Raw genomic sequence first — 27,731 nt, 5'->3', positions numbered from 1 at the left:
TCGACTAACCTCACCCGACATATATATATATATATATATATATGGAATAAAAAAATATATATACACTCCTATATATTTATATTTGTACTGTATATATACAGGTATAGGAAAGTAGAAAATTTGTAATTGTTACAAATTTATTTAAAAAAATAAATAAATAATACTGATGAGGTACTAAGTTTTAAGTATTTAATTATCTTAATTTGTAGAAAAATAATTCAGAAAATTTTTAATTCAGTTCTAACAAATCACGATGAAGAATTACTTTTGACTGATTTAAGGTATTGGTACGAATAAACCATATATTTTAAACTATGTCAATAAAATATTAATTAGTTATACTGCAGATATATGTCAACATACTGAGATGAAAAAAGAATAGGTTATAGTTAATGCCAAAAATAGATGAGTGGTCTTCTAAACAACCTGTAAAATCATGGATGTAACACTGGATGATCGTTTGGCGGCACTACAACAAATAAGTCAAAGGAAGCTAGTCGAAATTCTAGATGTTATACCAGGAAAAAAGGATTTGATTATTGAGCAAAAATTGATGAAGATTCTTGATTCATTTGTAGGCGTAACAGTATTGAAGTATGATACATCAAATTGAACTTGAATCATTGAGACAACTTGATATATTATCAATCGATTCATTTCAGAAAATATGGAGTTGACAAAATATTTAAATTTGCCCAAGGACTTAAACCAACAAACATTCAAAGGATTTATTTAGTTACCTGTGATCTAATAGCATGTCAAAATGCCTTTGATCAAATTCGATCTGAAATGTCTCAGACACCTGGCCTTTCTCATCATATGCTGATAGCTCCCTTCATACCCATAACTGTAAACAATCTTCTTGAAGAAAATGGTATACATCTTTAATACTCGAGTAAACTAATAATTTTTCATACTATACTTTAATTTATTTTTTAGGACTTTCTGGATTGGTTAGCTTGCGGCCATTAGCTTGGGAGTTTATCAGGACAGACGGAAATGTCTTATCATTAGAGATGCCATTATTTACTGATTTATATTACCATAAAGATAGTAGTTTACTTCCAGCTTTGGCTAAAAACCTATGGACGCTGCGAATGGTTATGGGTGCTCCAAATTTCACCTTAGCTTTGGGCAAGCATAGTCAGCAACTACTGAAAATGATAGCTTCAATGGATGACTCTTTAGGAGCTCCTAGTCCAAAAGATGAATTTGGAGCATTAATTGTGATGGACAGAAGTCAAGACTTTGTTTCAACTCTTCTTACCCCAGTTACGTACTTAGGATTATTGAGCGAAGTAGTTGACATAAATATAGGAAATGCTACACTTGGAACCTCACAAACAAAATTGGATCCTACTAAAGACCAAGTGTATGCAGAAGTTAGGGATAAGCATTTTAGTGATGCCTTTCCCACATTGCGCACTAAAGCCAAGGCTCTCAAATGTAATAAACCATCAAAGTTATTATTATATATTATATTATTAATATTGCTTGGTTTTCTTTAGCTGAACAGGAAGCAATGCAGTCGATGAAACTGGCAGAAATGAAACATTATGTTCAGAATACTCTTCAAAAAACAACCAAAACCAAACAACAACTGGAATTTCATATTTCTGCCTGTGAAGCTGCTGTCAATGCCCTTGCTTCAAAGTTTGAAGATTTACATTCTATAGAAACTTCAATACTTGAGTGTAACAGAAGAGCAGAATGTTTGGATTATATATTGAGAAATATTGGTAAGATATTTTACTTTTTATTTGTGTTTAAAAAAAAGATGTATCATAAATATTTGATATTCTTTTCTTTCTAGATGACAATCCTGCCAGGAGCCTCAGACTATTTTCATTGCTGTCAATAGCAAGTGATGGAGTCACTAATAATGAGATATTGCCTCTACAAAAAGCTCATTTGCATGCTCATGGTTATCAACACATACCATTGTTTCATAAGCTAGAAAGCTCTGGATTATTAAGCATCAAGACAGAAAATATGCTAAAGAGATTACCAAACTGGACGAGTAAATGGATGGCCAATGCCAAACGTCTTAGGCTATTTCCAAATCCATCCAAGCCAATAGATTTAAAAGGACCTACCTGTCCAAGCTATGTTTTTAGTGGATCTTACATACCAGTTATAGTAAGTTAATATAACTTAATTAAAGTGTAAAATAAAGTTTTAGCTATTCAGATAAAAATTCATTTTATTCTAGGCTCAGCTTTTAAACATAGTTAATTCACAAATAACAGATCCAAAAGCTTTCGAGGAGTTAGTTAATACTGTTGGATGCAGTTTTAGTGGCATCCAGGGACCAATTCATCCCCAAACAGTAGTGGTTTGTGTAGTTGGGGGAATCACTTTTAATGAAATATCTGCCTGTAGGCTGATAGAAAAATCGGCAGGTATTCAGTTAGTTTTAACATCAGACTGTATTTTAACAGGTACTAAAATCATTGAGAGTCTACAGAACGCCTGATTAGACATATATGCTAAGATTTCAAAAATCTTCTGAGAATGACGTTATTGTGTACATTTTTTGCTGTATAAATGTATATATAATTTTATTTATTTTTTATGAAAAAAATTTATATTAAAGAAAAAACTAGTTTATTTTATTCAAATAATATGCTATTTTTTTAATACTTAACTGTAGAGAAAAAAAGATATTTTTATTAAACAGATTTATAAAATAATGGATGTAAAATTTGTAATTAAATGAATAAATACATTTTCATTGAATAAAAACATTGATTTATTCATCGCCAATGTCATTATTCTTGTGGAATTCCTTTACTTATGAAATTCAATAATTCCTGTTCTCTTCACGGTTACGATCACGATCACGCCTCTGACGACCCCAATCCTGTCCCTGTCTGTTATAATTCTGACGATCACGGAAGTTACCTTGATTGCCACCTCTGGAGAAGTAGCTCCCTGCAAATGAAATTGAGCATTTGAATAGTATTATTATCAAGAATTAACATAGTGAAAATATAAGAATATTTTCTATTTGACTTACCTTGGTGCTTCATCTCAAATATGCGCTCATTCGAATCAACGAAGTTATTGACCTTATCTGTCAATTGCAGCGCCAGTGATTGTAGGCGACTTGGCTCACTACGGTGCATTACGACCGTTTCCGTGGGATCATCCAGGGATGCCTGCAAAATAAATGAGTATTAGAATCTGTTCACTATGTTTCTAACTAGGATTATCAAAATTGAATAATTACCATGAGTTCCTCATTGATGATCATTTTACTGATAATGGAATAAACAAGGGGTCTTTCCAGTTGGAACATATCGGCCAGTGTTGGCATGGATATCGAATCGTAAACGTGGGAATACGTGAATAGGTACGTCCTCAAAGCCTCCTCTTTGATGAGTTTGGTCAGCATAGCGCGTACCTTATCGGCCTGATAGAACAAATCCCAAACCTTGGCGTTCATTTTCTCATTGATGATAAAGTTATTGCAAGCGGCCCAGTTGCCGTTGCGCATAGCCTTAGCTGCGGCAACAACGTGCTCCCTCATTGATTCGGGTGGACCAACGAGCGACTGACGCTCACTCGACCTCAGTTGCTGGTAAAAGGTCTTTGAGATCATTCTCCTTCTGGCGTCGAATTCGTGAGCTGAAATAACAGTGATATTGTCATGCGGGATGTGTTACAAATCTGAAATATCATGTTCAGTCTTTCGAGGTACTTACCAGCCATGTAAGGAATTTCAATGAGCATAGCCGAGACGAGGTACACGCATTCGAGCAATTCGTTGTTGATGTGCATGTGGAATGGCATCTGGCGCTGCTTCTCGATCTTCTCCTGCTCCTTGCTACGCTCGTGTTGCCTCTGGGGTAAGAGACCTTGAGCCAAGAGTTCTTTAACCTTACCGGTCATCATTAAGTCCAAAAGGCAGCCGTGAGCATCCTTGATGTTAGCGTGACGGAATGCACAGAGACCAAGATGAGCGATCGTACGATTGTACAGGATCTGAGTTGCCGGATCAGATTGTTGGATAGCCTCTTGCAAGTGAGACATGAGCATGAGATCACGGGCTTGGAACCAGTTGTCATGCAAAGCGTGGTGGTAAATGTGCGAAAGGATGGCTCTTGTTCTCAGACGGTTGGTATCGTCGTGAGCGTAAACGTATTTACAAAGCTTTTCCATGACTTTCACAGAGGTGATAACGTCCGAAGGAACTTCTCCCTAAGAGATCGTGACATAATATATAACACTTTCACTATATAGAGGTGATAAGCTAATCAGTACAGAGATTTTGTGAAACTTACGTCTTTTTGCTTCAGCACAGTAGGATCGAATTTATAATAAAGGTGCTCAATCTTGCGGAGGTAGATACGGCACAATTCTGATACTGATCCTTTCCTCTCCAAGTACTCCTGGACTTTGTCAATGATAGTGGTTACCTGTTTCTCATCCTTCAACCTAAATCAAATCGATTTAATTTAATAACTCAAATTCTATTATTTATAAATTTACAAGCAGGTTGTTTAACGTACCTCTCTACATATTCATTGCTGTGAGGATCGCATTCCTTAAGGAGTTTCGTGAATTCCTCATCCAAGCGTTCCACCAGAGTAAGGACACAACCGTGTAACTTAAAAGGAGCTTTTTCATACTCTTCTTCGTCCTCGGGAATAGAATCCGCAATTGTCATATCAGGTGTAGCCGAAAGAAGGTTCAGCATTTCTGTGATGCGCTCCAAAAGCCTGGGGAAATGGATAAATATAATTACTCACTTTATTGCACCATTTATTACGTTACGTATAAAAGTATGTTTTCTTACTTGGACCAATATTCTGGTTTCATTGCATCAGATACTTTTGGGTTGTAATCAAAGATTGAAGAAACTATGGAGAACTTTATCTTGACTGAGACAGCAGCACCAAGGTTGTGAGCTTCAGCAATAGATTGCAGCTCGTGCAGCAGTTCAATTTGCTCTCGTCTGTCAGTCCTCTTCTTACCACGAGCGGCAATAATTTCGTTCAATTTTTTCAACACTGCACCGGTGTTGATCTCGGCATCTTTAGCGAACATTTTTGGCTTTTCTGACGGGATGGCAACTCCTCCCTTGACGGTTTCCCATTCGCCCTCGCCATCGTCTTCTTCGCGCTTCTTCTTCCTATCCTCCTTCTTACGATCTTTGCGGTGTTCTTTTTTGATTTGTTTCGATTCTTCATCGACTCCTTCCTTCTGAGTTTTTCTGAAATAATCGGCACCAACGTGCTGAGGCTTGTCATCGTCGGAGCTGCTAGAACTGTCACTGTCGGATGAACTGCCCCAGTCAGAATCGCTCTCACTTCCATCATCATCAGCACCTTTCTATTTATTTAAAAAAAAAAGAAAAAATCCAATTAGAAAGGGCTAAACTCTCAAAATGCCGATTTTTATAGATTATATATATTCATATTCAAGTACCTTGAATTTAGAAGCGTCTGGTGCACTGGGTTCTTGTTTTCTGAATTCATTGGCACGGCCATCATCAGAATCTGATTGCTCAGCTGAAAGAAAATTTCCAAATGAATGTACAGGTACTCAAAAGAGCATGTAAAATAATTCTGAACAGAGTAGAAATATTTACCCTTCTCTTCTTCTTCATCATCATCTTGGTCTGGATTTTCCCGGAACTTGGCAATTTCTTCTTCAAAGTCTTTGTTATATTTTCTCAGTTTTTGACGCAGGGATGTCAATGATTTGGAGTTGTTCTTTGACATATTCTTACGTCCTTCTCTGTCTTCCCATACTTCATTGATAAAATCTTCCATCTCAACTAAGCAACGTATGTAGAAACGTGGAGTCTGTCCACTTTCTTCCTTTGAGATGACAGGTAAAGCCTTTTGGTAGGCCCTCATCAGGTCCTCAAACGCTACAAAGAAACGCATGTTAAATTTAGCATTATAATAATGTAATAAAATAATAGTACTCTGAAGCAATGAAATGTACATACTGCTAAGCATGCAGCTCATATCTTTGATTTTCTTGTAATTTCTGATCAACTTGATGAGATTTGTGATCTCTTCGTATCTCTTCTCTTTGGTTGACCTAACAACACGCTTGGTTTCTTCTTCTTCATCGCTGAACTGTAAACATTAATGATTCAATGATTAGCTTGTCTATAGATATCATACACTACTTGCCATCGAGGATCAATGTCAAAAACATACGGTAAAAGCTGCTGCTGGTGCGCGCTGAACCTGCTCCTCCTCACTGGAGGTGTCGGACTCCGAGTCCGAAGCAGTGGCAAAGAAACGACTCATCTTGGCTCCTTAACTAGATAGAAAATAATGAACAAAATCAGCAATATTGTTAAAAATTAAATTTCGATGCTTATATTCTACATTGCATCGTTTTTCGCAAACAACGACGTTAAATATTTCGAAACCAACGACACGACTGTTAGCACGTAGCGCAAAGTTTTTTCAAAAAATTCGATAATACATCAACGTTAAAAAAAAAACATCAATGTTCACGTGTACAGGGGGAAGCCGAAGAACTCGGCTGGCTAAGCCGTCAAACACATTGTTCAAAGAATAGCCATAACGTACACTTTTCCGGCAGAAGTAAAGCACTTGAAGCGTAAAGGAAAATTTAGTTTTCCCGGAAACGCTGAATTCGGCCACTTACTCGCACTAATTATTTTTGATATTCCAAAACAAAAAGTGTCGATTCCTCCACTCCCAACAATCCACTCGAAAAGAGGTTAGGACTGCACCGCAATGGCTTGCAATGGCGGGAACGTCCATCGATCATGAAAAATTTGATAGAGGGACGAGCCGCAATCGGGAAAAATATATATATATAAATTGTACTAGATGACGCATCGAGAGTACGTAATACGCTCGTTTATATGCCAATGTCGCTAGTGTCGTTATTTTTGAAAATATCATGCGTGCTCGCGCAGCAATTGGAATGTTAAAAACTTGCAAGGAAAGAAAGTTAGAAGTGCCAAAGTGTACCGATTTTCTTTCACGTTATCCTGCGCGACATCAAAAAACTTCATTACATTATTGCGGTGCGTTCGAAATCAGGTCTTGCCGTGTACTGCCCGATTTGTTTGCATCTTCTCGCGCTCCTCCTTCATAAATACTAAACGCATCGATCATTACCAGAGAGCCGACGACTACTACGAAAAATTTCGAGCTTAAATTACTGCAATTTCGGCATCGCGAAGTTTCTTAATGAATTTTATATTAATGAAGATCCATTACGCGATCGCGTACTTTGTACATAAGTATAATTTGGCGCGTCAATCACAGGAAATCCGCTACTCTGGGAAGTTCGAAAGAAACCGCGATTTTCTTTTACAAAGTGCATTTATTATCAGCTAGCAAGGAAGTTCGCCTGCGGACAATTATCTTCAATAAGCCCTGCGCTGCGTTCTTCAATTATTCACATACATATGTCAGCTGTCCATCATCGAGGAATACCTAATGCCGAGCAACGAAAAAAAAGTACACAACAGCGTTTCAACCATCGCATACACTGCAGTGCAGCTCAACGCATCGAGTACATTAAGAGACGTATATAGTCATGGCTGCGGGTAAGTTGTTCGAGTCGTATACAAGCTCTTACTCTGGCTCTGCGGCATCTGGCCCGAAGACAGTCTTCGCCGCATCCACTCTTCGTCGTCGGTACTCGTACGTACAGTTGATTTCGAAGAGGTTGAAGATGGACGAGTCGCAGAGAGCGAAGGGAAGGACGAGGGCGAGAGGGATGTGGCGAGGTTCTGGCTGAAGTGCGGCAACGTGATAAGCAAGTAGCTCGGAATCCGCTATCCCGCCACCTTCTGCGTCTATGCTACACTCTGCCGACTTTCCCGCTGACCATCATCTTCAGACACGATTCCCACTTGTCAAGTCTGCATGGTATTATGTTAGCGTGCGAAGAAGAAATCGTTACGCAATTATAACATAATATAATAACAACTTTGCTGCTGCTCGTGTTTCCGATAAACACGATAACCACCGACATGGTCTACGTGATCTTCATCTGCCAAGTGAGCGAGTAGCAAACACCCGAACACGGGAACGGGAATGACGACCGGAAAGGACCTCTTGAAATTCGTCATCGGAAGACACGTGGACGTTATAAACTTCGGCGAAGAATTGTCCGATGCCTTCTTACTGCAGCATTATTCTTCTCCACGACCATGCTCTGCTTCACGGCGTTCATGTATTTGGTGGTATCGATCCACTATTATTCACAACTCTAACATGGAGATGAAGGTATATGCAACGTTTTTCTCTTTCTACTTCAGACCGACAATCCGGGCTTGACGAAGAAAATGATCTTCGTTATGGTGCAGGGCATTTTCCTGCTCTTCATCAGCTGCTCGGCGGGCGAGGTGATAACGACCAGAAGCGAATGTCTGCTGGAAGCTTTTAATCTGACGCTGAGAGCGCAGAAACCGCTTAGGCTATCGGTAGGCACCTTCGGCATCATCGATTTGGACTTCTTCGCTCGTACCACGAAGGGTGCGTTCTCGTTCTTTACGGTGCTCAGAACTGTCTACGCGTGATCGCTCTGAGCGACTTTTTAAGGTCTTAGAAGTTTTGAAAATAGAATCGATTTTTTATCTGCAAAATTGACAGGGTCTTTTATTTATTTTTTTTTTATTCCCTCTCGTCCTTTGGATACGGAATAAATAAATAACAGTAAGTGTTAATAGCAAAATGGTAGTTTTATTATAACTCTATGTATAAATATTTACAATCTATATACACAGCTCAGTCACTCGAATCGCACAATCGTCTACGCACATCGCAGACGCACAAAGTGTTCATCACAATCACAAATCTACGTAATCCACAGAATTACGTATCACTTTCTCTCGGAACACACGTCGCGTCTATAACAACTAATCTAATTTATCCGCTAGTTTCTCCGTCGACAGCTCCTCTATCGTCTTCACGCTGTTCATATCCGTCTCCTTATTGCTATTCGTCGCAGGGATCGGTGTGTTCTTCGATCTCTTAACGATAAGGTACTTCTCCAGCTTTCTGAACGGACCCTCGATACCGATCGCGATCAGCAGGGCCAGTGAGAAGGAGCAGACAACGTCGGGTATCGAGTCCCAGAACTGCAAGAGAAAATTTTCTTTTTATCATCCGATATGATTATTAAAAAAAATTCGCTTTTTGATTCTACGATGCTTACCGTGTTGCAAACGCTGAACGTCCTGGCGCTCCTGACAGAGCCGGCGTCGTACGACTGGAGGATGTTGTGCGAGAGGAAGACGCTGTAGGTCAGTCGACCGAGCGGTTGGGCCCAGCCCGGCGTTAAGAAGTTGTAGTGCAAATCTGAAATAATATAAGTGCAATCGTTATAGATTTATCCGCGCAAATATCGTTTAACGCACGAGCACATATTGACGAAAGCGACTTCGAGGCGTTTAAAAACGATATCCAAGGACTGCAAGGAGGCCAAGGGAACATCGCATAGAAAAGTAGATCGACTCTCGCGTTGCATATGAATCCAGACGCGAAGCTGCTGTTGCAACAGCGTGTCTTGCTCCGGAAAGTATGCGTATATCGATATATTTATATGATTGATAGGGCTGTCGTTGGGCAGGACTTTTGAAAGAATTGCGAGAAGAAGCCGCATCAAAGCCGAATTTCTTTCCACCGTTTCACTATTGTGCTATAGTATATAAGTATATATACACGCAACAACAACTCTACGTTAGAGCGAGCGTTGACCGCGCGGCAGACTTGACAGAGCTGTGTCAAGGTCAGCTATGAGGAAAGTTCATCTCAAAAGCCACGCGTTCGAGTTGAGAGTTCGGGCGGACTCACCTAATCCATCACCCATGGTGATGAGCAGGATAATGGCGCAGTAGCTCGCGGCAAAGGTGCCACGGTGGAGGCTGGCGTAGAGGGCCATTTCGAGCGAGGACGGATTCGAGTTGGGGTTGTAGTACTGGTAGCCCAGAGACTGGGAGTAGATGCTCAGCAATACCACCAGCAGGATGAAGAGACCCTGTGACAATCTCTGCAATTACAGAAGAAGGTTATTTATTATTTGTTTATAACTCTGCTTCCGCATCACCTGAACATAGAGCTGTTCCCATATATCCAGGCGATTCGCAAATTCGGAATTCGGAAGACAAACATTTGTCTGCAACTTACCTTAGAAATACGCCAAGAGGCTTTCTGGTAGTCGTAGAGAATGGCTCCGGAGACGATTCCCACGAGGTACGCCGTCATGCGCAGGTGGGACTTGACGTAGTAATGCACGAAGTACGGATCTATCTGCAGATCGTTCAAGCTGAAAAGTCAAGTTGTCGTTTTCAATTACGGCTCCGGCACTAACGCAAAGGACAAATCTTCCGATGGATGTGTATAGTACATAAAGGTATAGGTATGACATCACTAAACGATGTTTACTCGATTCGATCTGTTCGGTATGCGTATATGTATGATTCAGAGGTGCCTACGTGAGTTGTCGATGAATGTATACTTACTAAGGGAATCCGATGAATAGCGGCTGGATGCGGTAGACGTAGGTGAGGTAGAAAGGTATCAAAATACTGATGAAGGTCGCTGTGCCGAGAATAGAGTAGCCGACTCGTCTAGGATACTTCCAGAACGCGTAGATCAGAGCGATGCCGATCAGGTAGCAGTGGAAGTCGACCGCCAGGTACCACGACTGGAATATGCACTGGGTGGACAGAGAAAGAACATTTTCTTTAGTAAATTTCAATTTTCGATCGTTTAAACGAATTTTAATGAACGAACAAAATCCTACCATTCTGTCCATCGTCATGTAATTGTTGAGGTAGAACAGCTGTGCCCACCAGGTCGCAGCGCAGTTCTCGGCCTCGACGCCGATCTTCGACTTCCACTGCGGCCCGGAGCCCATGTGCGGGAAGAGGTAGGCGTTGAAGAAGATCAGCAAAGCGTAAGCCGGCGTGAATCTGAATTGAGAATTGTACAAGTGTGACGTTTTAATAAGCAAAGAAAATAATTTATGCACCCAGATCGGTATCTTTGGAGGAAGTCGCATATAGCTTACCTGAGGAAACGGATCAGGGTTAGCCCGACGAAGTTCATGCGCTTTGTCTTGTCGAACTGATCCAAGAGGCCGTAGCAGGCGAGAAGACCTCCGATAGCGAAGAAGCCGTCGACGATTATGGGACCATTGTGCACCATCACGAACGACGGGACGTCGTATGTCTGGAAGTAAGGTAAACGCATAATGATCGTTTTTATAATTGTCTTAAAAGTAATAACGAAACACTGCAAATGATATAATACTCACGATTTCAAGGTTTCTCCCATTGACGACAGTGTTGAGATAGTACTGCATCATCCTGTGCCCAGCCACTACCAAGCACATGGATACGAATCTGAGCAAATGAATGGTATCCAATCCGCGATGCTTGTATCTGACCTCGAAGATCGTGTGCAGATTGCGCTTTGCCGAGAAGCAAAGCAGCAGCTGACGACCCCTAGAGGTGCCCAGCTTCTCCTCTTCGGTGCTCAACGTGCCGTCGTAGAGACTCGCTACGACCACGAGAGCGAAGATGCTGAACAGCACACAGCTGAAAATTCGTGGCAAAAATTTTTGTTCAAACTTATGTTTATAACAGCCACGACGGTAACCTTTGCTTTCATCCCAGCTTACCAGTAGACAAAGGCGCCAGTGGAGAATTCCGGTTCCTCGTGATATGCCTGGCAGTTGTTCGGATCGACGCTGACCTTGACCAGGAGATTGTTCTTGGCTGCGTAGGACTCGAACGGGCCCTGCAGGGCCTGCTGCACATCCTCGGCACTACAGGCCGCGGGTACGCACAGGGCCATCTGCAGCATGTAACGACGGATGCGACGGAAGTCGCCCTTTTCCTGTTGGAGATCGGATGTAACGGATGTATCGGTATATCGTTATTGTATGGTGTAAAAGTTTAATTTTGCCAAGAAACAGTAGATCATTCGCTTTGCGAATGGGCTTTATGAATTAGAGGAAACTTTTTTGTTGGCGTTTTTTTTTTTTTTTTGCTAATAATTGCACTCGACGAATTAAAAAAAATGATAATGCCTTTCTTTCTCGTCAGCGAAGAGAGGCATCTCCCAAATTCTTTCGCGCTTAAAATATGCAGAGGTAACTTAAACTCTTCCTGCATATTCCATGAATATAAGAGGCAATGATTGATAGCGTTGAAAAAAAGTCGACGGTCCTTACCCTGATAGCTTCCCAAACGGACTCATTGGGATCGAATTCGAAGTTGAGCTTGCCCTTGAAGTCGGCCGATGCATCTCTCTGCTCGTACTTGTAGTCCACCAAGCAGTAGCGTCCCTTGACGTTCTCAAATCCGTCGGCTCCTCGAACCTGTGCGTCGATTCTATAGCACTGGTCGAAGCTGCCCAGATGTCTCGTCTGGCCGTCGATTATGCCGTATGGGTACTTGGCCGAGGCGTCGAACACTGCGGAAAATTTTTCAGCTTTTTTAGCATCGCGAGTTCACCAAACATTCCACTCTGTGTCTCGAGTGTTTTATTATCGAGATGAACACATAGGCGGTGATAGTTTGACGCATATCAATCAATAGCCAAGTGTAAGAGAGTTACGATTGATTGGTCGACTGTTTTTTTTCGTTCAGATTTTTCTATGAAAATAGGTGCAAAAAATCAGCCTTTAGAGGATTCACATAAAGATAAACGTTTGAAATCGATGATTCACACGATTAGATTCAATAGGGTCAATACATTTTTTTCCTAGTAACACACAAGTATATAATAGAAGATTTTAATCGATAACCATAGGTACTCCTAGACATCGTTGTTCGGGCGAGTTTTCGATCCTATTCTTTCTCCGCGATTCGCGCTTACCCAACGCGCGATGATGACAGCTCGTCTCGATGGAAAAATTCTATCTCGCATCGCGTTCACACGTTCAAGGCCACGACAGGTACATTCCCCATAGAGAAAAAGCAGTCTAAGGACAGTCCGAGAGGTCGATGATACGGCCTCTCGGACACCTTTCTATTCGGCTCGATCTGCGTCCAAATATTAATCAAAGTCGCGCTTTTTTTATCGACCAGAAAATTCCCCTGTTTATCTGCCAATATTTCAAGTTCACGCACGTTTCCTCAAAGAAATTCGGTTAATCAGATTGTTCCGACATACTTCTTTATCAGAATATATAGGTATCAAAGCAGATCAAGCGATCGAAATATAATAAAATACTGTACAACACGGATAATGATGGGTGGCTCGTAGAAAAATCGTGAATCCTATTCGTATCATGACTATTAACGAGGGTCCATATCGTACACTGTGAAAATTTTTGAAAACGTAATATTACTAACCCAGTAGTAAACCAAACCGTTCTACGCCGAGCACAGTAAATTTACAACGATTTAAGTAAATTCACAACGGTACATAGTAATTTTACTATTTTGCGCCCTGTAATTTTACAACGGCGGTAGTATTTTCACACTGAACGCGAGAATCTGACCCCTGTAAAATTACTACGCTGAGAGTAGTAAACGAATCCGACCTACGTTGGGCGAAGCGGTTTTGCTACAAGGATAGTAAAATTGCTAGATTTTTCTACGTTTTACGTAGCTGATCGTAGTAAAATTGCTACACGAAGGGTTCGAACCTCATGTAATTTTACTACATTTTGGTGATTTAAAAAAATCATTTTTTACAGTGTAAAACACTCGTAATCCTCCTTCCCTATAGCTCAGCATCTCTCAATCTATATCGAAATTCTAATACAACACACGTGCGGGCAAGTGTCTGATGCGGCAATGCGATTGGAACGCATATACCTATGAAAAAAAGAGACCTTTAGGAATATTTTCCTATAGACTATGGACCGCGTGAGGCGAGCATTTCTTCGATGTGATTCGGTTGCGTAACTATATAGCGTCTGTACGCGTGGACCTTCACACGAGTCATTAATATAATAGAAAAGTAGGGACATGCGTAGAGAGAGAGACAGAGAGAGAGAGAGAGAGAGAGAGAGAGAGAGAGAGAGAGAGAGAGAGAGAGAGAGATGTGTGTATATTTACAAGCCGAGGCGATTGAACCTGCGCGGATTCACATGACCGGTTAATGATACACTTCGCGCATGGTGAGATGGGATTCGAGAGCGTTTGGATATATATGACGTAACGAGTATTTTTACGAGGTATATAATTAAAAATTTGATGAATTAGATTTTCGGTGATTATTTTGCGCGCGCGTGTTAGGGAGACGTTTTTTTATGAGGAAGATATTGAAACCGAACGAATGAGTTATGAATTTTTGTGTACTCGATCTTTGAATATTCTTAGAATTGATCGATTTAAATGATTTACACTGGATGTAAGTAGTTCCTTCAACTATTCTCTGATAAGAATTGATAAAAAGTAGATTGATTTTAATCTTCTGTTATTATAGTTTAGAGAGTCTCGACTCTTGAATTGTTCAACCTGATTTATGTAGGATAATTTATAGATTGTAATGAATGCAAATTTCATTATATGTATAAGTTTAAATAAATAAATATTTAAGTTTCCGATGTAATGTTGTAGAAACAACTAATATAATTATGTATATTCGAGCTTTTGAATTGTTGCTTAGAATCTCTATTGATTAGAATAGTTGTAACGCGTCTAATATTCATAGGTACGGTAGAACGCGTTCAACTCTTACTCTTTCTCTTCCCAGACAACCGCCAAAGCGTTCGGACATTCGCCAAACACTCTTAGTGTAATCGATCAGCAATTCATTATTAAGACGATAATATAATTGTTAAGACATTGTGAGTGAGTTTTTTTTACCTAGTTTCACACACCTGCTTTCATACCTAAAGCATCAGTTTCTACTTTACAAAACACTAGTATGTATGTGTGCAGGATTGCGAACAAAAGCACTCTAATTCATCTATAGCCTTATGCAGATGTGCGTCTATGCATTGTATATATAATTATATTTTTCTCGTTTTTATCAGGATATGAGAAAATCGTTAGCCAGTGACGCAGACAAAGGGTAGATCTGATTTGGCCGAAAATGCTATCGCCTGATGTGTCAAAGTCTAGCGCGACACGACTTTGCAAAATTAGTAAAGTAGTAAGATAAATATTTGGTCGTACTGACTCACACTTTAAGTGATACTGGCGTAATAGAGACGATAACACTATAAAAATACGTTTGCAGCTCTGTACAAAAGAATACATTTTTTGTACATTTTCATCAAAGCCATCATCGCCGCAAGAGATAATGCATATAATGAGTTAAGTGTCCCATATCATTACTTCATTTGTCAATGATGAGCAAATTTTCTGTTCTATGATATGCATGTAATACCAATTTATAGGCAAGCAAGTTCATTGCAATTTTGGCAAACTAAAAATAGTGCTTATGTCGATATAAATCAGGCAATCGATCTATTTTTCTAACCAAATAATGTAATCAAAATAGGAGAACGTTTTTTAAATCTCCGAACAAACAAAGATACTCTTATCCCGAGCAACAAGTGTAAAATCAGCTGCGTACCTCAGCCGTATACAGTATAGAGCAAAACATAATAAAAAAAGTCGTGCGTCACGCGAATGAAACATATATTTTCCTTCCCTTCCTTACTTCACTCGCACCAAAACAAAAACACGTCCAAGTAAGCTCCGAAGACCAGGACAGACGAGACACGTGTATCATCTCGACTTCAACATCACGATTTTCACGTGATCAATGGCTTCGGTGACCGGTATTTTTTAATGTCACTACGCACGCGGATGGCGAAGTTAATGCGGCGCCCCGTGTCCATTTTTGTGAATTAATTACTCGCGGCTTGTGTATAATCGACAAAAGATCGCTGCTCTGACGCACGTTCGGTGATCGAGTCGCCTAAACGGCCCGGATTAAGATCGCGCATATACTTTTACGTCTATTTTTAGCAGACGCACACGTGACGTTGCTTTCGTGAGGAGATAGTAATACGCATTTTTCTGCGATGTGTACATCAATATGTTTGGATCCTTCCATCACGTGGAGAACGTGTGGAACTATGGTATCGTGCGTTGAAATTGGGCTCAGGGTCGTTATTTTCTCGCATATAGACACCTTGGGGAGACTGCGCTTGGTAGAAAATATATTTTTGACGGTATAAGTAACTATAGACTTGGATGCTGTGGACGGTTGTGGCGTTCGACAAAAGTATTGTTAGTAAGCCAGAGTTCTGCACGGTGCAAGGGCGAAGGTCAATTGTTGACTTTCAATGGCAAAACTGGATTATGATCGAAATCAAGCGGTTACTCGCTTATCGCTAATTATAAAAGATCAGGATTTTTGGGATAAAAATCATTGTGTACATTGATTACATCTAAAAATGTTCTGGGAATAAAAAAAATGTCTACTCACTCTGCGTGGCCCACATGCTGCCATTCCTGAGATCCTCGAGGTACTTCCTCAGTTGGCGTCTGCAAGCGCCGTCGGGAAGCGTCTCTGCCGAGCTTGCGACCTCGATCGGGGGTAGCGGCACGTTCTCGTACCAGAACTTCCCATCCACCTTCTTCTCTTTAGTCGACTTGTCGCTTCTGATCTTCTGGTCCTGGATGTTGCAAAGCGTCGAATTCAACGAGCAAGACGCCTTGGTCTCCTTTCCGGCGCTCGTGTTGTTGAACTTCAACAACCAGCGACACTCCGGCGTCGCGGTCAGGTTCTCCAAGCGCGAGTAGGATTGCGCTTGCACCGCAACGAACAGCAGCGCGCTCAGCGCGTAGAATTTCACCAGCATCTTCGACTTTGGTATTCAATTCAATTGTTTACCATCGAAGTGTTGAAAATGGCGTGGCTTTTCGAACTTCCTCTCTCGCTCACCTTAACAATTTGCTCTAACTTTCTTCTAACTTTCTTCGGCAAAAAGAAAGAGACTGTGTCGTCCGAGGAAGAGAGCCGAGAGAGAGGGAGAGAAAATCGTCGATCGTATGGTGTTCTCGGCTCAACGCCGCCTCGTCTATTCAAGCCCACGGCCTGAGTTCTTACGGCTTTATGATATTGCGATCCCGTCCCCACCACCGCGACACTACTACGCAAACTATGAGCACTTATTGTACACTGTACGATGACTACTGGATCCTATGTTGTGCGTCGAGCGACTGACCGGCAAGGATCGACTGCGCTGATGTGCGTCCTTTGACCGGCTTGTAGGCATACCTAACTGATACTGAGTTTCAGGTAAGTTTAGACTTGCAGATGTACTGCTGCAGGGAAAGATTTGCAGGGGAGGGTATATTATGGCCTACGTGACCAGGCGTAGGTTCGATTATGAAGGACGAGTGGGAGAGCAACGGAGACTCTGATGAATTTCTGGAAAGGAGGACGAAGCTTCTTTTTTACAAATTCGGAGTAAATATAGCAATATGGCAAAAACGAAAGATGTCGCATACCGATTTTCGATCGTTCTATACCGGCGCGTGCAACAACTCAATGCTTTGTTTCTTATACTTCTGCGTGTTACATAAAATAAGTAGATCGCGCGTTGTTTATGCCTCTCCGTATATGTATAATGAGACGTCGGCGTCTCTATGATGACGTCAAATAATGAACGAGACTTCTTCCTCGTACTCCATGCTATCAATCTCTGGTTGGTTGGACCTACGCATAGGATTCTGATTTATTGTTTGTTATTATAATAGCGCTGAGTGTCTTAGAAGCAATTTGTGAAATTTAAGAATAGTGCTTTCTGCAAGATACGTTACGAAAGATATTTTAAAGATTTCCAAGTGTATATGGTTTTTTAAAATTATTATGAATTAATGAGAGTGTAATATATTTTTAAATTTTTTTATATAATTTATTCTCATAGTATTGTTCAAATTTGAAAGTACACATATTAATTTTTTCCGTAAATTTTTTATAATTATACTCTACCGTAAAAGGCATAAATTGATCATTATTATGCATATAATCAAATTCTACTATATTATAATAATAATTTTTGTGCATTTTTCGCATTTATGATTAATAATGCAATTTTTCTAATGCATATAATAGGCGTATAAATAAAAAAACAATGTAACATACATAGCAGCCACTGATATACCGGTATTTATTACACGTATTCAAATACGCGATACTAATCGTATATTAAAATAAATGTCCAAACTGAATACTTCGATAGCAGCTATATCATGGCATCGAAATCGCCTTGAGTCAGCAACCGTTTATGCATTTAAGTGTGGAACTTAGCTGAGACTTGAAATTTATTTTATGTGGGTTCTGACAATATTTGCTTTTCAAGACTTATTGAACTGATTTTTTTATTACTCATTAAAATCAAATTTGTAATCGTGCACCCACAGCTACAAAAAAATTTTTCAAATATGCGAGCTGATCTATTTTTCCGATGCTCGCAAGAAAAAGCAGAATCGATCAGTTCCGTATATAACCTCTGCATGAAATATCGCTTATAGAGGCTATATATTTTTCATATCATTTGGTTAGTGCATTAACTAATAATCGCGAAATGTCGGTTCCGTAACCGAACATGCAAAATGATGCATATAGATGTATAGATAGACAAATTTTTTAAATTATTTAACATCTTCTCGGTTTCGATACGCGTTTTATATATAATTATTTTACTTAAGAAAACCATTTTGAGATCGGTTTTGGGGGCAAGTTTTAGCGGAATTATCACGCATACACACGAAATTATAGACATTGGTACATACTGATTAAGTCAAAGATTATAATTTTATGCAGGATACCATCATGCGATGTCAACTTTTATTTTCAAACACGAATACAAGCGCAAATTTAAAAAGTTACTGGGCTCTTTAAAAAAAGCCTGTTACGTCACATACATCTGCAGCGATGCAACCCAACGCATACAGCGCTACAAGTACCACGGCATCTTCAACCGCGCAGCGTCTTTCGCCATCTCCCGATAATCGATCACCTAAAAATCTCCTTCCATCAACCCAACCAGCATAAAGCTCAGCAATAAACCAAACCCGCTTCTATATGTACACATATATATCTTGCGATTCGATGCCACAAAACATGTATGTATGCATCATACATAATATACTGTCAAAAAAAGGAAAGGAACCTCATCCGCATCGCGGGCGCGAAAATGCAACGCCGCGTGAATGCGCAACTTTCATCGGTGTGTGCACATGCACAAACGCGAGCAACACAACAACTCAGACATACACGCGGCTCTATGTGTATTGAGCGAAAGGGGCAAAACTGCATCGCGGTGAGAGGGGCGCGTATAAAAGGTAAGTCGGACCCCGGACGCGAGGACAGTATCTGTGCTCTGTTCGCGCGCCTGCGCTTCGGCAAAATGCTCGAGGATAGCGGGTAATTAAAATTCACTATTGTTTACACATTTTTATTTGATCTCTTTCATTACCGTGCCTCGATGTACGCCTCCAACGTTGTGCTATCTTTCTTGGGTGCTTATGATTCGTTGCTGAATGATGCGTGCGCGTTATATATATTTAAAAGGTATACGATCTACTGTTAATATTTATTTACATTATTACTGTTTACCGGTGGCAAAATATTTTTCAAATCGAGAAGATCGAAGAGCTTGTCGCGACTATTTATAGAACAACGCCGGTGGCAAAGAGTCGCTCGATTCCACATGAATGAACTGTAACGATTGCGGGGGAAAAAGTCCTATTCGATACGCCCAATTATACTCCGACGATCGAGACGGCTAATTTTCGCGCTGTAATATTGTACAGTCGCTATATAATCTTCTCGTCATCCGACGCGTATAATCGTCTCTCACGCACGTAATAGAGGTGAACTTTTCATGTTTTTACGTTTGTTTTTTTAAACTCGTAGAGTTCACGCCGTCTGTGTTGACTATTATTTAATACGCGCGACTGTATATTGAGTAAGAAAGAAATTGGGCGTCGATCGTTGATAAATTCTGCTGATCACTAGATGCGAAAGCATACGTTACTTTGGTTGACATATCGAGTTTTGAATACATTCTCATCAGGCAGTGCCCTATCGCAGTTTTTAATTTCAATCCATTTTAAACTTTTTGCTCGTAAATTTCAGGAAGCCAAACGAATTTCTTTTTTTTCCCTTTAATTTCCGCAAACAATCCACGAGATTTCGTCAAGAGAAGAGAACGTTTTCGCGCGACTTTATAAAAAACAGTCTCACCCCTTTGAGTATCAGTCAGGGAAAATCCGCGTTTTGCAACAGTCCTCCATATAGGTATATAATATACATTCGCACGATAAGTGCATATACGCAGCGACGACGAGAATCATTGCGTAATTCCCGCGCGCTCATAACCGCGCGCTGCACTTGGCGCGGATGTTTAAAAGCCAAGCGCGGCTGCGCCTTCCGCGGACATGCAGCAACTTTCTCCCGGGAGATCTGCACGGGCCACGTTTCACTTTCCTCAGCCTGTGTGTGTACACACTACATTACTGCCGATATATCTCGATATAAATGCATTTAATGCCCGGATGTGTAGCGCAAGCGGCTATGAGCTTAGAGAGATTTTTTTTTATAAGTACTCAGGTGTTATGGAATCTCGAGGTTAGGAGAAAATCGGTATTATTGTCGGTCCAACTGACATACATATAGGCGCACAGGTCGGTATATTCCAGAATTTGTATTATTCATTCGGTACCAATGAGTTTTTTCTTTTGCTCCCTCGGTTTCCTTGACACAGATCGGCATAGGAAACGTCTGGTGCTATCGATTTTTTGTCTTCGATAACTGAGGTCAAGAAAGTGGATCGATCTATCATTCAAATTTCTTTGCGTTTCTTTCACAGTGCTCTGCCTACGGCGACTCTAATACTATTCGTACTGATACTGCTCTACTACTGGGGCACGAGAAAGCCGAAGGGATATCCTCCAGGTACTTAGAAATCACTTTACGCTGATCTATAAAACCATACGCAGAAGAAAAAAAATGAAAAATGAGGTGCAAAAACTTTTTAAATTACAGGCCCAAAATGGTATCCGGTGCTGGGCTCGGCTCTCGAGGTGGCGCGTCTGCGAAAGGAGACGGGCTACTTTTCGGAAGCGTGCAATATACTCAGTAAAAAGTACGGCTCGATAATCGGCCTCAAGATCGGTATCGACAGCATCATCATACTCAACGACTACGAGAGTATGAAGGCCATGATCATGAACGAGAATTGCGACGGACGGCCGATCGGACCTGTTTATGATTCTCGCACTTTCGGCAAGAGACGAGGTATGTTGACCTCGCTTTAACTAGGCACTGATATATGCAAAATTTGAATGAAATAAGCTCGAGGAAAGGTCTAACGTGAATGAAAGTATCGACGACGAACACGACACGCATTGTAAATCGTATATATCCATAAATTGTTGACATTTCTTATGGTACAGACCACGCTGAATAATTTGCATTAAATTATAATATTCGTCCATGTAGACTCGACCTATTGATATTTGCCAAGTTTACGATCCTCTCCTTGAATTAGAATCAGAGTTTATGAGCCATTAAACGTGCCCGCGCGATACCACCGATTTTTTGCGCATTTCTCTCTCAAATTCCATCAAATTAATTCACCAGATTTAAAATAAAATATAAGAATTAAACATCGAACTAAAGAAAATCTTCCCTTATTAATATTAAACATGGCCAACAGGTCTCTTGGTGGTGGACGGTCATCTGTGGGTGGAGCAGCGCCGTTTTATCCTGCGACACCTGCGGGACTTCGGCTTCGGCCGCACGAACATGGCCGTGCAGATCGAATTCGAGGCCACTCAGCTCGTCAACTACTACGATCAGCTCATCCGCGACAAGGCCAGCGATGTCGCCTCCGACAAACCCTCCGTCAATTCTATTACAAACAATAATAATTATAACAACAACAATAATATTGACACACACGTGACGAAGAGAAAGAACGGACAGATATATCAGTTGGCGAACGAAGACGACGATATGGGCAAGAAAGAGCAGACGGTGCTCGAGGAGAGACCGGTGAAAAAGTCGCCGACAGCCGAGGATTTTTACATGAAGGTAGACGACGACCTGGAGATCCGAGAAGCCGCGGCAAAGGTGCCAGGTGTAGTCGTAGAGATGGAGGACTTCTTCGGGGTGCCGGTGCTCAATACCCTCTGGTGCATGATGGCTGGCAAAAGGTGAGCCTTTTACTCTGCAATTTAATATCAGAATTATAATAAATAAGAATGAATTTTAATGTATACGCGTGCGATTTACTCGATCAGATATAATATCGACGATAAGGAGCTGATTTACTTGCAAAAGATCTTCACGACGCTGCTACGCGACGTTGACATGGTCGGCTGTCTGTTCAATCACTTTCCCTTTCTCAAGTACGTCGCGCCCGAGATGTCCGGCTACAACAAATTCATGGAGACGCATCAGCAGCTCTGGAAGTTTCTGAAGGTGATTTTCTCTCTCAGCAAAATTCAGCTTTTTGTCGGGACAAATTTTCAATTAACAGTATTTACATATTTGTGATTCTTAGGACGAGTTGGAAAATCACAAGAAGACTTTCGATCCGGCCACTCCGCGAGACCTGATGGACGTCTACCTACAAGCTTTGCAATCGGAAAATCACGATGACACTTTTTCAGGTACGACATCGTCAAAGAAATAGCTTACGTTATGATACATTATTATTTTTTTACTTAAAATTTTATCTCGATTCGCCCATACAGAGGCTCAGCTGCTCGCTATCTGCGTGGACCTATTCATGGCCGGTTCGGAGACGTCGTCTAAAGCTCTATGTTTTGGCTTTCTCTTTCTCGTGCTCAACCCGCAAGTGCAGAAGAAGGCCCAACAAGAGATCGACTCGGTCATAGGGCGCGAGAGGCTGCCGTCTTTGAACGACCGTCCGAGGTGAGCCTTCTTCCTAAATACGAGATAGCTTCGGTTTGTTTTGAAAGAAAGACTTCGCTGCGAAAGTAAACAGGCGTTCCTTTCTTCCGCAATGTGACACTTGACCCTTTTCGTAAAAAAGTGAAAAGATTCTCGTTACTTTTTACAAACATACATGTATATAGCCCAATGCTATGGTTTCGTGCTCGCAGATTGACGTACATCAACGCGGTCGTTTTGGAGTCGCTGAGGATGTTTATGGGTCGGACAATGAACATACCGCATCGCGCGCTCAAAGACACGTATATCATGGGACACAAAATACCTAAGGTAGCTTACAGTTTTTCAAAGATAAAAACAAAAATGCGCATGTGTGTTAATCGCAGAGACTAACGCAGAATTACGGTTTTTATCGACTGCAGGATAGCATGTTAGTGGTAAACTTTAACAGAATTCTAATGGGTGAATTCTGGGTCGATCCCGAGGAATTCCGACCAGAGAGGTTCATCGACGAGTCAGGAAAATTAGTCATGCCCGATCAGTATCTACCTTTCAGCTTCGGTACGTATTATTTCTAACAAATTATTCGTCACCTATTCCAGAAGGAAAGGCGGTTTCTGCAAATGAAGAGCGCCAATTATTCATGATACAAGACAAACTTTACTTTTATTTTATTTGTACAATTTCAATCATATTAATCATCATTATGAAGCTAAACTGTCGGTGAAACAAATACAATCAATCCATTAAATTTTATGAATCTTTTATGTGTTTATCGGTGTTTAAAGAAAAAAATCTTTTCTTTCTTTCGCAGGCAAGCATCGTTGCATGGGCGAGGTGCTGGCTAAGAGCAATATGTTCATGATAACGGCAGCGCTGCTGCAAAACTTCACGTTTTCACCAGTGCCAGGCGAAGAGCCACCGCGGAATGAGTACACCGACGGTGTCACCGCCAGCCCCAAGCCCTTCCGCGTCCTTATGACCAGGCGAACGTAGCGCCTTGATTTTAATTACTTGCTAGTGTTTTTATTTTTGCTACCTTTTATTCTCATGTTATAAATGTACGTTAAACGTTGTCTGTTGTGTTTATATAATACATCATAAACTTTAGCCATTAGCTCTCTTGCTGTACTTTCTTAATTTTCATTTTGTAATTTTTAGTTAATGATGATAAAAACGTGGATATACAATGTTTACGCGTAATCAGTGTATGTGTGTGAAAATACAACGAATTCGCTGCTGGGGTCTAGCAGAAATTTTGGTTCATCTATAGATGTGTTACAATGCTTTGTAAAAGTGCACCCAGTTTTTATTATTACAATAAAAACTTGCTATTTTTGTACATAGAAAAATACAGTTGAACAATTACCTACTTTCTAAGAAAAGTTATTATGAATATAATAAAGGAACCTTACATCTAATTAATAAAAAGCAAAGTCTGAACTCATAAATATCAAAATTTCTATCAGCCCCGTGAATTCGGAAATATTGACAACATTTTTCATAGCGAGCTACATAATTCTGTGACCAAGTGCTGGCTCAGCCACGACTCTGCGCCACAGTGAGAAGAAGTATCTTCAAAAAACCTTAGTTCTCCGAGTCCGGCTTATCCTTCTCCTTGTCGCTAAACTCAGAGCTAGCCCGACTCTTCTCCTCCGAGCGCTTTTCTTCCTTCTCAGCAGCTCGTTTCTCCTTATCTCGAGACTTTTTCTCACTGCGCCCGGTGTCCTCGTTCTTTTCGCGATCATCCTTGCTGCTACTGCTCTTCTTGCCGTTACTCTCGGACTTGTCCTTGTTGCGTTCCTTATCCTTGTCGCGAGACTTTTCCGAGTACTTGGATTTGGAGGATCTGGATTTAGACTTAGATCTGGATTTGCGTGAGCGTGATTTGGAGCGCTTGCTACGGGAATGCGAGCGGCTTCTTCGTCTGTAAAATACAAAGGTTAAATTATGTAAATAATACGCTTGATGAATTGTATATTTAAATGAATTGATAAGTGTAAGACTCAAGCGTAGAATTAAGTTCTGTATAAAAGTTTACACAATAAAATCATACAGTTATGTAAATCTTTTACTGACTTGATTGAATTGTACAAGCACAATACTTTTAAATTTACATAAACGAATCAACATAGAATTATTATAGATATAATTTATTTAATTTTGGGATAAATACCTAGTTGGTGACTTTTTCTTGCGATCTCTGGATCTAGACCGCGACCGTCTCGATCTTGATCTTCTATCTCTAGATCTAGAGCGATGTCTTGTCCTAGAGGTACTTCGGCGACGTGATCTGGACTTCTTGCGTCGCTCCCTTGAGCGAGAGCGCTTGCGTGACCTGGAGCGTGATCGCCGACGATGACGAGAGCGAGAACGTCGGTGACGTGAGCGGGACCGCTTGCGAGAACGCGAGCGCCTTGAACGTCCACGTGATCTTGACCTGGAATATAATAAAATTGACTGTTAGTAATTGTTCTGAATTGAAATTGTGAATTTTTTTATTTTAATTGAATTCAAAAGTTACCTAGATTTGCCACGGCCGCGTGATCCACTGCGACTGCGTTTATCTTTGGAGAGCATACCGATCATGGGATCAATGGTAGCAGATATGAGGTTGTGAGCTTCTTTCACCCTGGACATGGCTTCCTCAATCTCCTTCTGAGCAGCCTCATTGCTCTTGGCTTCAGGTTTCATGATGGCCTGCACCGAGTGCCCGATTTTGATGGGTCTGTCGTTAAGCATCTGCCCATTGAGCTGTAGAGCTGGCACGATGGATGCTTGCTCTGAGAATTCAACCAGGGCGTAGTGATCAGTGTCAGAGTCTCTGGTACAAAGCCGAGTGTACTTCACCTCGACATTATGGTTGCCGAAGAATTCTATCAGCTGCTGATCAGTAGTGGAGGCATCCAGATTTCCAACAACCAGAGTTCTGCGAATCTCCTCAATTTTTCTGCTGTCTAGGTGCCCAGGAAGGTGCGGGTATAAAGGCAGACCATTGGCTTCCAGTTTAGGATCCATGGTTGTTATTACGTGATTAGGTGGAATTCCCTCGATGGCATTTACTACATTTGGTGGAAGCTTAGGTTCAGAAGGGTAGAGACCTGGAAGAAAAGTTCTTATTCCTAAGAAAATTTGATTCTTATTATACTTTTGCAATGTTTAAAAAATGTTGGTACTTGTATTTGCTCATTTTCAAGACAATTTCTTTATGACAATTCCTCCATGATTCATTACAAAAATTGCACATTATTTCAATGTATTTTACGATCCAAATGAAAATTTAAGCGAACAATTAATGCAACTATAGAAAGTTTGTTCTGTTAAATTTGGAATTACAAAGAGGTTGAAATAAACAACTTGAGTTACAACGGTGATGAATGACCAATACAAGCATTAGTCAATAAAAAATTCCAACCTACCTGGTACAACGGAACCATTGTTGGTAAGCTCAAGGGCCCTCTGCTCATCAGGAATGTCTCCATTCTGGTAAGGAATGACAATGAGCGCACGGTCGATGAAGACGGTGTTGGTCATGTGCTGGGCCACTGCCACATGATTCGTATCGTGAAACTTGATGTAGCAGATCCTGGACTGCACCGGTACCGCCACGTCTCGGATTGTTGGATATAGCCTAATGTCTTCGATCTTTCCCAAATAGCCAAAGAGCGTTTGCATTTGATCCTTGGTCGCCTGGGGTGCGATGTTCGTCACCTGGACGACCTTCGTCGTCGAGCCCACCGCCATTGCGAAGCTGACTTTGAGGTTAGCTTGACGCTTGGAAGCGGCGACTCGTTATTTCGGTTATATTTTACTCACTTTCTCGACGACTTTTACTTTGATACATACGTACTCAAACTCGCGCGACGGAAATGAACGACGCGGCGCAGATCTTCACATGTTTGTAAAGGAAGTATCCGCGATCGCGGGGGCGAAAATAAATGAAGCTGCAAATCTTTGTCGACTGCCGAGTGCCGTCGCGTCCGCTGTCCGCACGAGTCCTATATACCTATATATATTAAATCTATATATAGGTAGTGCATATCGACGATGCGCTTGCGCGGTGCGATTCCCCTCCCCCCCTCTGCAGTATACAGCGACGACGAAATGAGATGAATTTATATATGATGGCAGATTTTGTATTTTTATTTTTTGGCGGAAACCTACAGATAGCGGGAGGACACGCGACCACCCCAACTAAATGGACCTGTAGCTTATTAAGTAAATTATTTAATTTTCAGTGGTGCCGGCTTGCAATATATGTACCTCGCAAGATGCCGCGAAATTTAAACATGAAAAATCTTATAATAAATACAAAAGGTATACTCCGAGTACTGTCAGTTATGACATATGTACATCTAACCTTGTTAAGATTGTATAGAGACAATTTTATTATTGGCATTATCCGAAAGTTACTAAAACTTGTACGCGGTCGAACGCCGACGAACGCGCTTATGTGGCCCTGGCCGGAGGGAGAAACCAGAGGAAGAGAAGATCGAGCAGATTAGCTCGAGGCGCGCTTTAGTTCACTTCTCAATTTTTTCTTGTACTTTGAGACTTGAATTAAACTAGCTTATACTTACGCTATTTTTCCCGATCAAATCCTACTAAGAGCAACTCCTAGTTTTACGTCACCTTACATTATATTAATCAACGTTCTGCCGATTCAAATCTCGCGCGAGTCTCACGCTACCAATATATGCAGCCAGGGACGTCTGCACAGCGTCAGAAAATAGTGTAAACGTAAGTTAGTATACGTGTACCAACTTAGGCGAACTGATGTCATCCTATTCTAAAAAAGAGAGGAATCATCATTCTATTCGTTCTCTGATTGGTCGTCGATTGGCCAATGAGATTACGATATAGATGGCGGGACGCGCGTGATAGTTTGTTTCTAACCTATAAAAATGTTTAATATAAAGCAAA

General features: G+C 41.0%; 5 protein-coding genes across 10 annotated transcripts; 2 read left to right on the top strand and 3 right to left on the bottom strand.

The window, feature by feature from the left end:
- Positions 1-16: 16 nt before the first annotated feature.
- LOC100121525 (vacuolar protein sorting-associated protein 33B) lies at positions 17-2,826 on the top strand. 3 transcript variants are annotated; one of them, XM_008211028.4, is made up of 8 exons: positions 17-171; positions 239-281; positions 348-594; positions 663-874; positions 940-1,446; positions 1,509-1,739; positions 1,814-2,139; positions 2,213-2,826. In XM_008211028.4, exons 3-8 carry the CDS (start codon positions 437-439, stop codon positions 2,474-2,476), a joined length of 1,698 nt encoding a protein of 565 aa, XP_008209250.1. In that variant the 5' UTR covers positions 17-171; positions 239-281; positions 348-436; the 3' UTR covers positions 2,477-2,826. The 3 variants fall into 3 exon arrangements, with proteins under 3 accessions (XP_008209250.1, XP_032454493.1, XP_032454490.1); XM_032598602.1 differs by having other exon boundaries at positions 337-594; XM_032598599.1 differs by having other exon boundaries at positions 239-287.
- On the bottom strand, positions 2,411-6,796 carry LOC100121545 (eukaryotic translation initiation factor 3 subunit C). 2 transcript variants are annotated; one of them, XM_031928604.2, is made up of 12 exons: positions 6,640-6,796; positions 6,180-6,285; positions 5,963-6,095; positions 5,597-5,881; positions 5,434-5,516; positions 4,802-5,337; positions 4,515-4,724; positions 4,287-4,440; positions 3,708-4,203; positions 3,233-3,630; positions 3,020-3,161; positions 2,411-2,934 (listed from the first exon to the last, which is right to left on the bottom strand). In XM_031928604.2, exons 2-12 carry the CDS (start codon positions 6,270-6,272, stop codon positions 2,804-2,806), a joined length of 2,661 nt encoding a protein of 886 aa, XP_031784464.1. In that variant the 5' UTR covers positions 6,273-6,285; positions 6,640-6,796; the 3' UTR covers positions 2,411-2,803. The 2 variants fall into 2 exon arrangements, with proteins under 2 accessions (XP_031784464.1, XP_031784467.1); XM_031928607.2 differs by having other exon boundaries at positions 6,561-6,728.
- A 1,880-nt stretch (positions 6,797-8,676) lies between these two features.
- Positions 8,677-17,715, bottom strand: LOC100121560 (nose resistant to fluoxetine protein 6-like). 2 transcript variants are annotated; one of them, XM_031929720.2, is made up of 12 exons: positions 17,390-17,715; positions 16,362-17,309; positions 12,196-12,437; positions 11,641-11,858; positions 11,275-11,557; positions 11,029-11,189; positions 10,762-10,930; positions 10,478-10,674; positions 10,143-10,281; positions 9,810-10,005; positions 9,172-9,314; positions 8,677-9,094 (listed from the first exon to the last, which is right to left on the bottom strand). In XM_031929720.2, the coding sequence occupies exons 2-12, from the start codon at positions 16,735-16,737 to the stop codon at positions 8,873-8,875; spliced, it is 2,346 nt and encodes a 781-aa protein (XP_031785580.1). In that variant the 5' UTR covers positions 16,738-17,309; positions 17,390-17,715; the 3' UTR covers positions 8,677-8,872. The 2 variants fall into 2 exon arrangements, with proteins under 2 accessions (XP_031785580.1, XP_001605172.2); XM_001605122.6 differs by having other exon boundaries at positions 16,362-17,715.
- A 1,535-nt stretch (positions 17,716-19,250) lies between these two features.
- On the top strand, positions 19,251-24,152 carry Cyp303a1 (cytochrome P450 303A1). Its single transcript, NM_001167774.1, has 10 exons — positions 19,251-19,310; positions 20,758-20,843; positions 20,934-21,185; positions 21,607-22,105; positions 22,193-22,373; positions 22,456-22,564; positions 22,649-22,829; positions 23,021-23,138; positions 23,231-23,369; positions 23,623-24,152. The coding sequence occupies exons 1-10, from the start codon at positions 19,294-19,296 to the stop codon at positions 23,802-23,804; spliced, it is 1,764 nt and encodes a 587-aa protein (NP_001161246.1). The 5' UTR covers positions 19,251-19,293; the 3' UTR covers positions 23,805-24,152.
- Positions 23,446-26,806, bottom strand: LOC100121615 (probable splicing factor, arginine/serine-rich 7). Of its 2 annotated transcripts, none has more exons than XM_008211029.4 (4): positions 26,228-26,806; positions 25,333-25,930; positions 24,985-25,248; positions 23,446-24,735 (listed from the first exon to the last, which is right to left on the bottom strand). In XM_008211029.4, exons 1-4 carry the CDS (start codon positions 26,550-26,552, stop codon positions 24,396-24,398), a joined length of 1,527 nt encoding a protein of 508 aa, XP_008209251.1. In that variant the 5' UTR covers positions 26,553-26,806; the 3' UTR covers positions 23,446-24,395. The 2 variants fall into 2 exon arrangements, with proteins under 2 accessions (XP_008209251.1, XP_001605226.1); XM_001605176.6 differs by having other exon boundaries at positions 25,333-25,909.
- Positions 26,807-27,731: the final 925 nt, after the last annotated feature.

The sequence above is a fragment of the Nasonia vitripennis genome, chromosome 1 (assembly GCF_009193385.2).
Source record: "Nasonia vitripennis strain AsymCx chromosome 1, Nvit_psr_1.1, whole genome shotgun sequence".
In the NCBI taxonomy this organism is placed as follows: domain Eukaryota; kingdom Metazoa; phylum Arthropoda; class Insecta; order Hymenoptera; family Pteromalidae; genus Nasonia; species Nasonia vitripennis.
The sequence above is the reverse complement of the archived record's forward strand: the minus strand, read 5'-3'. Positions and strand labels throughout refer to the sequence as shown.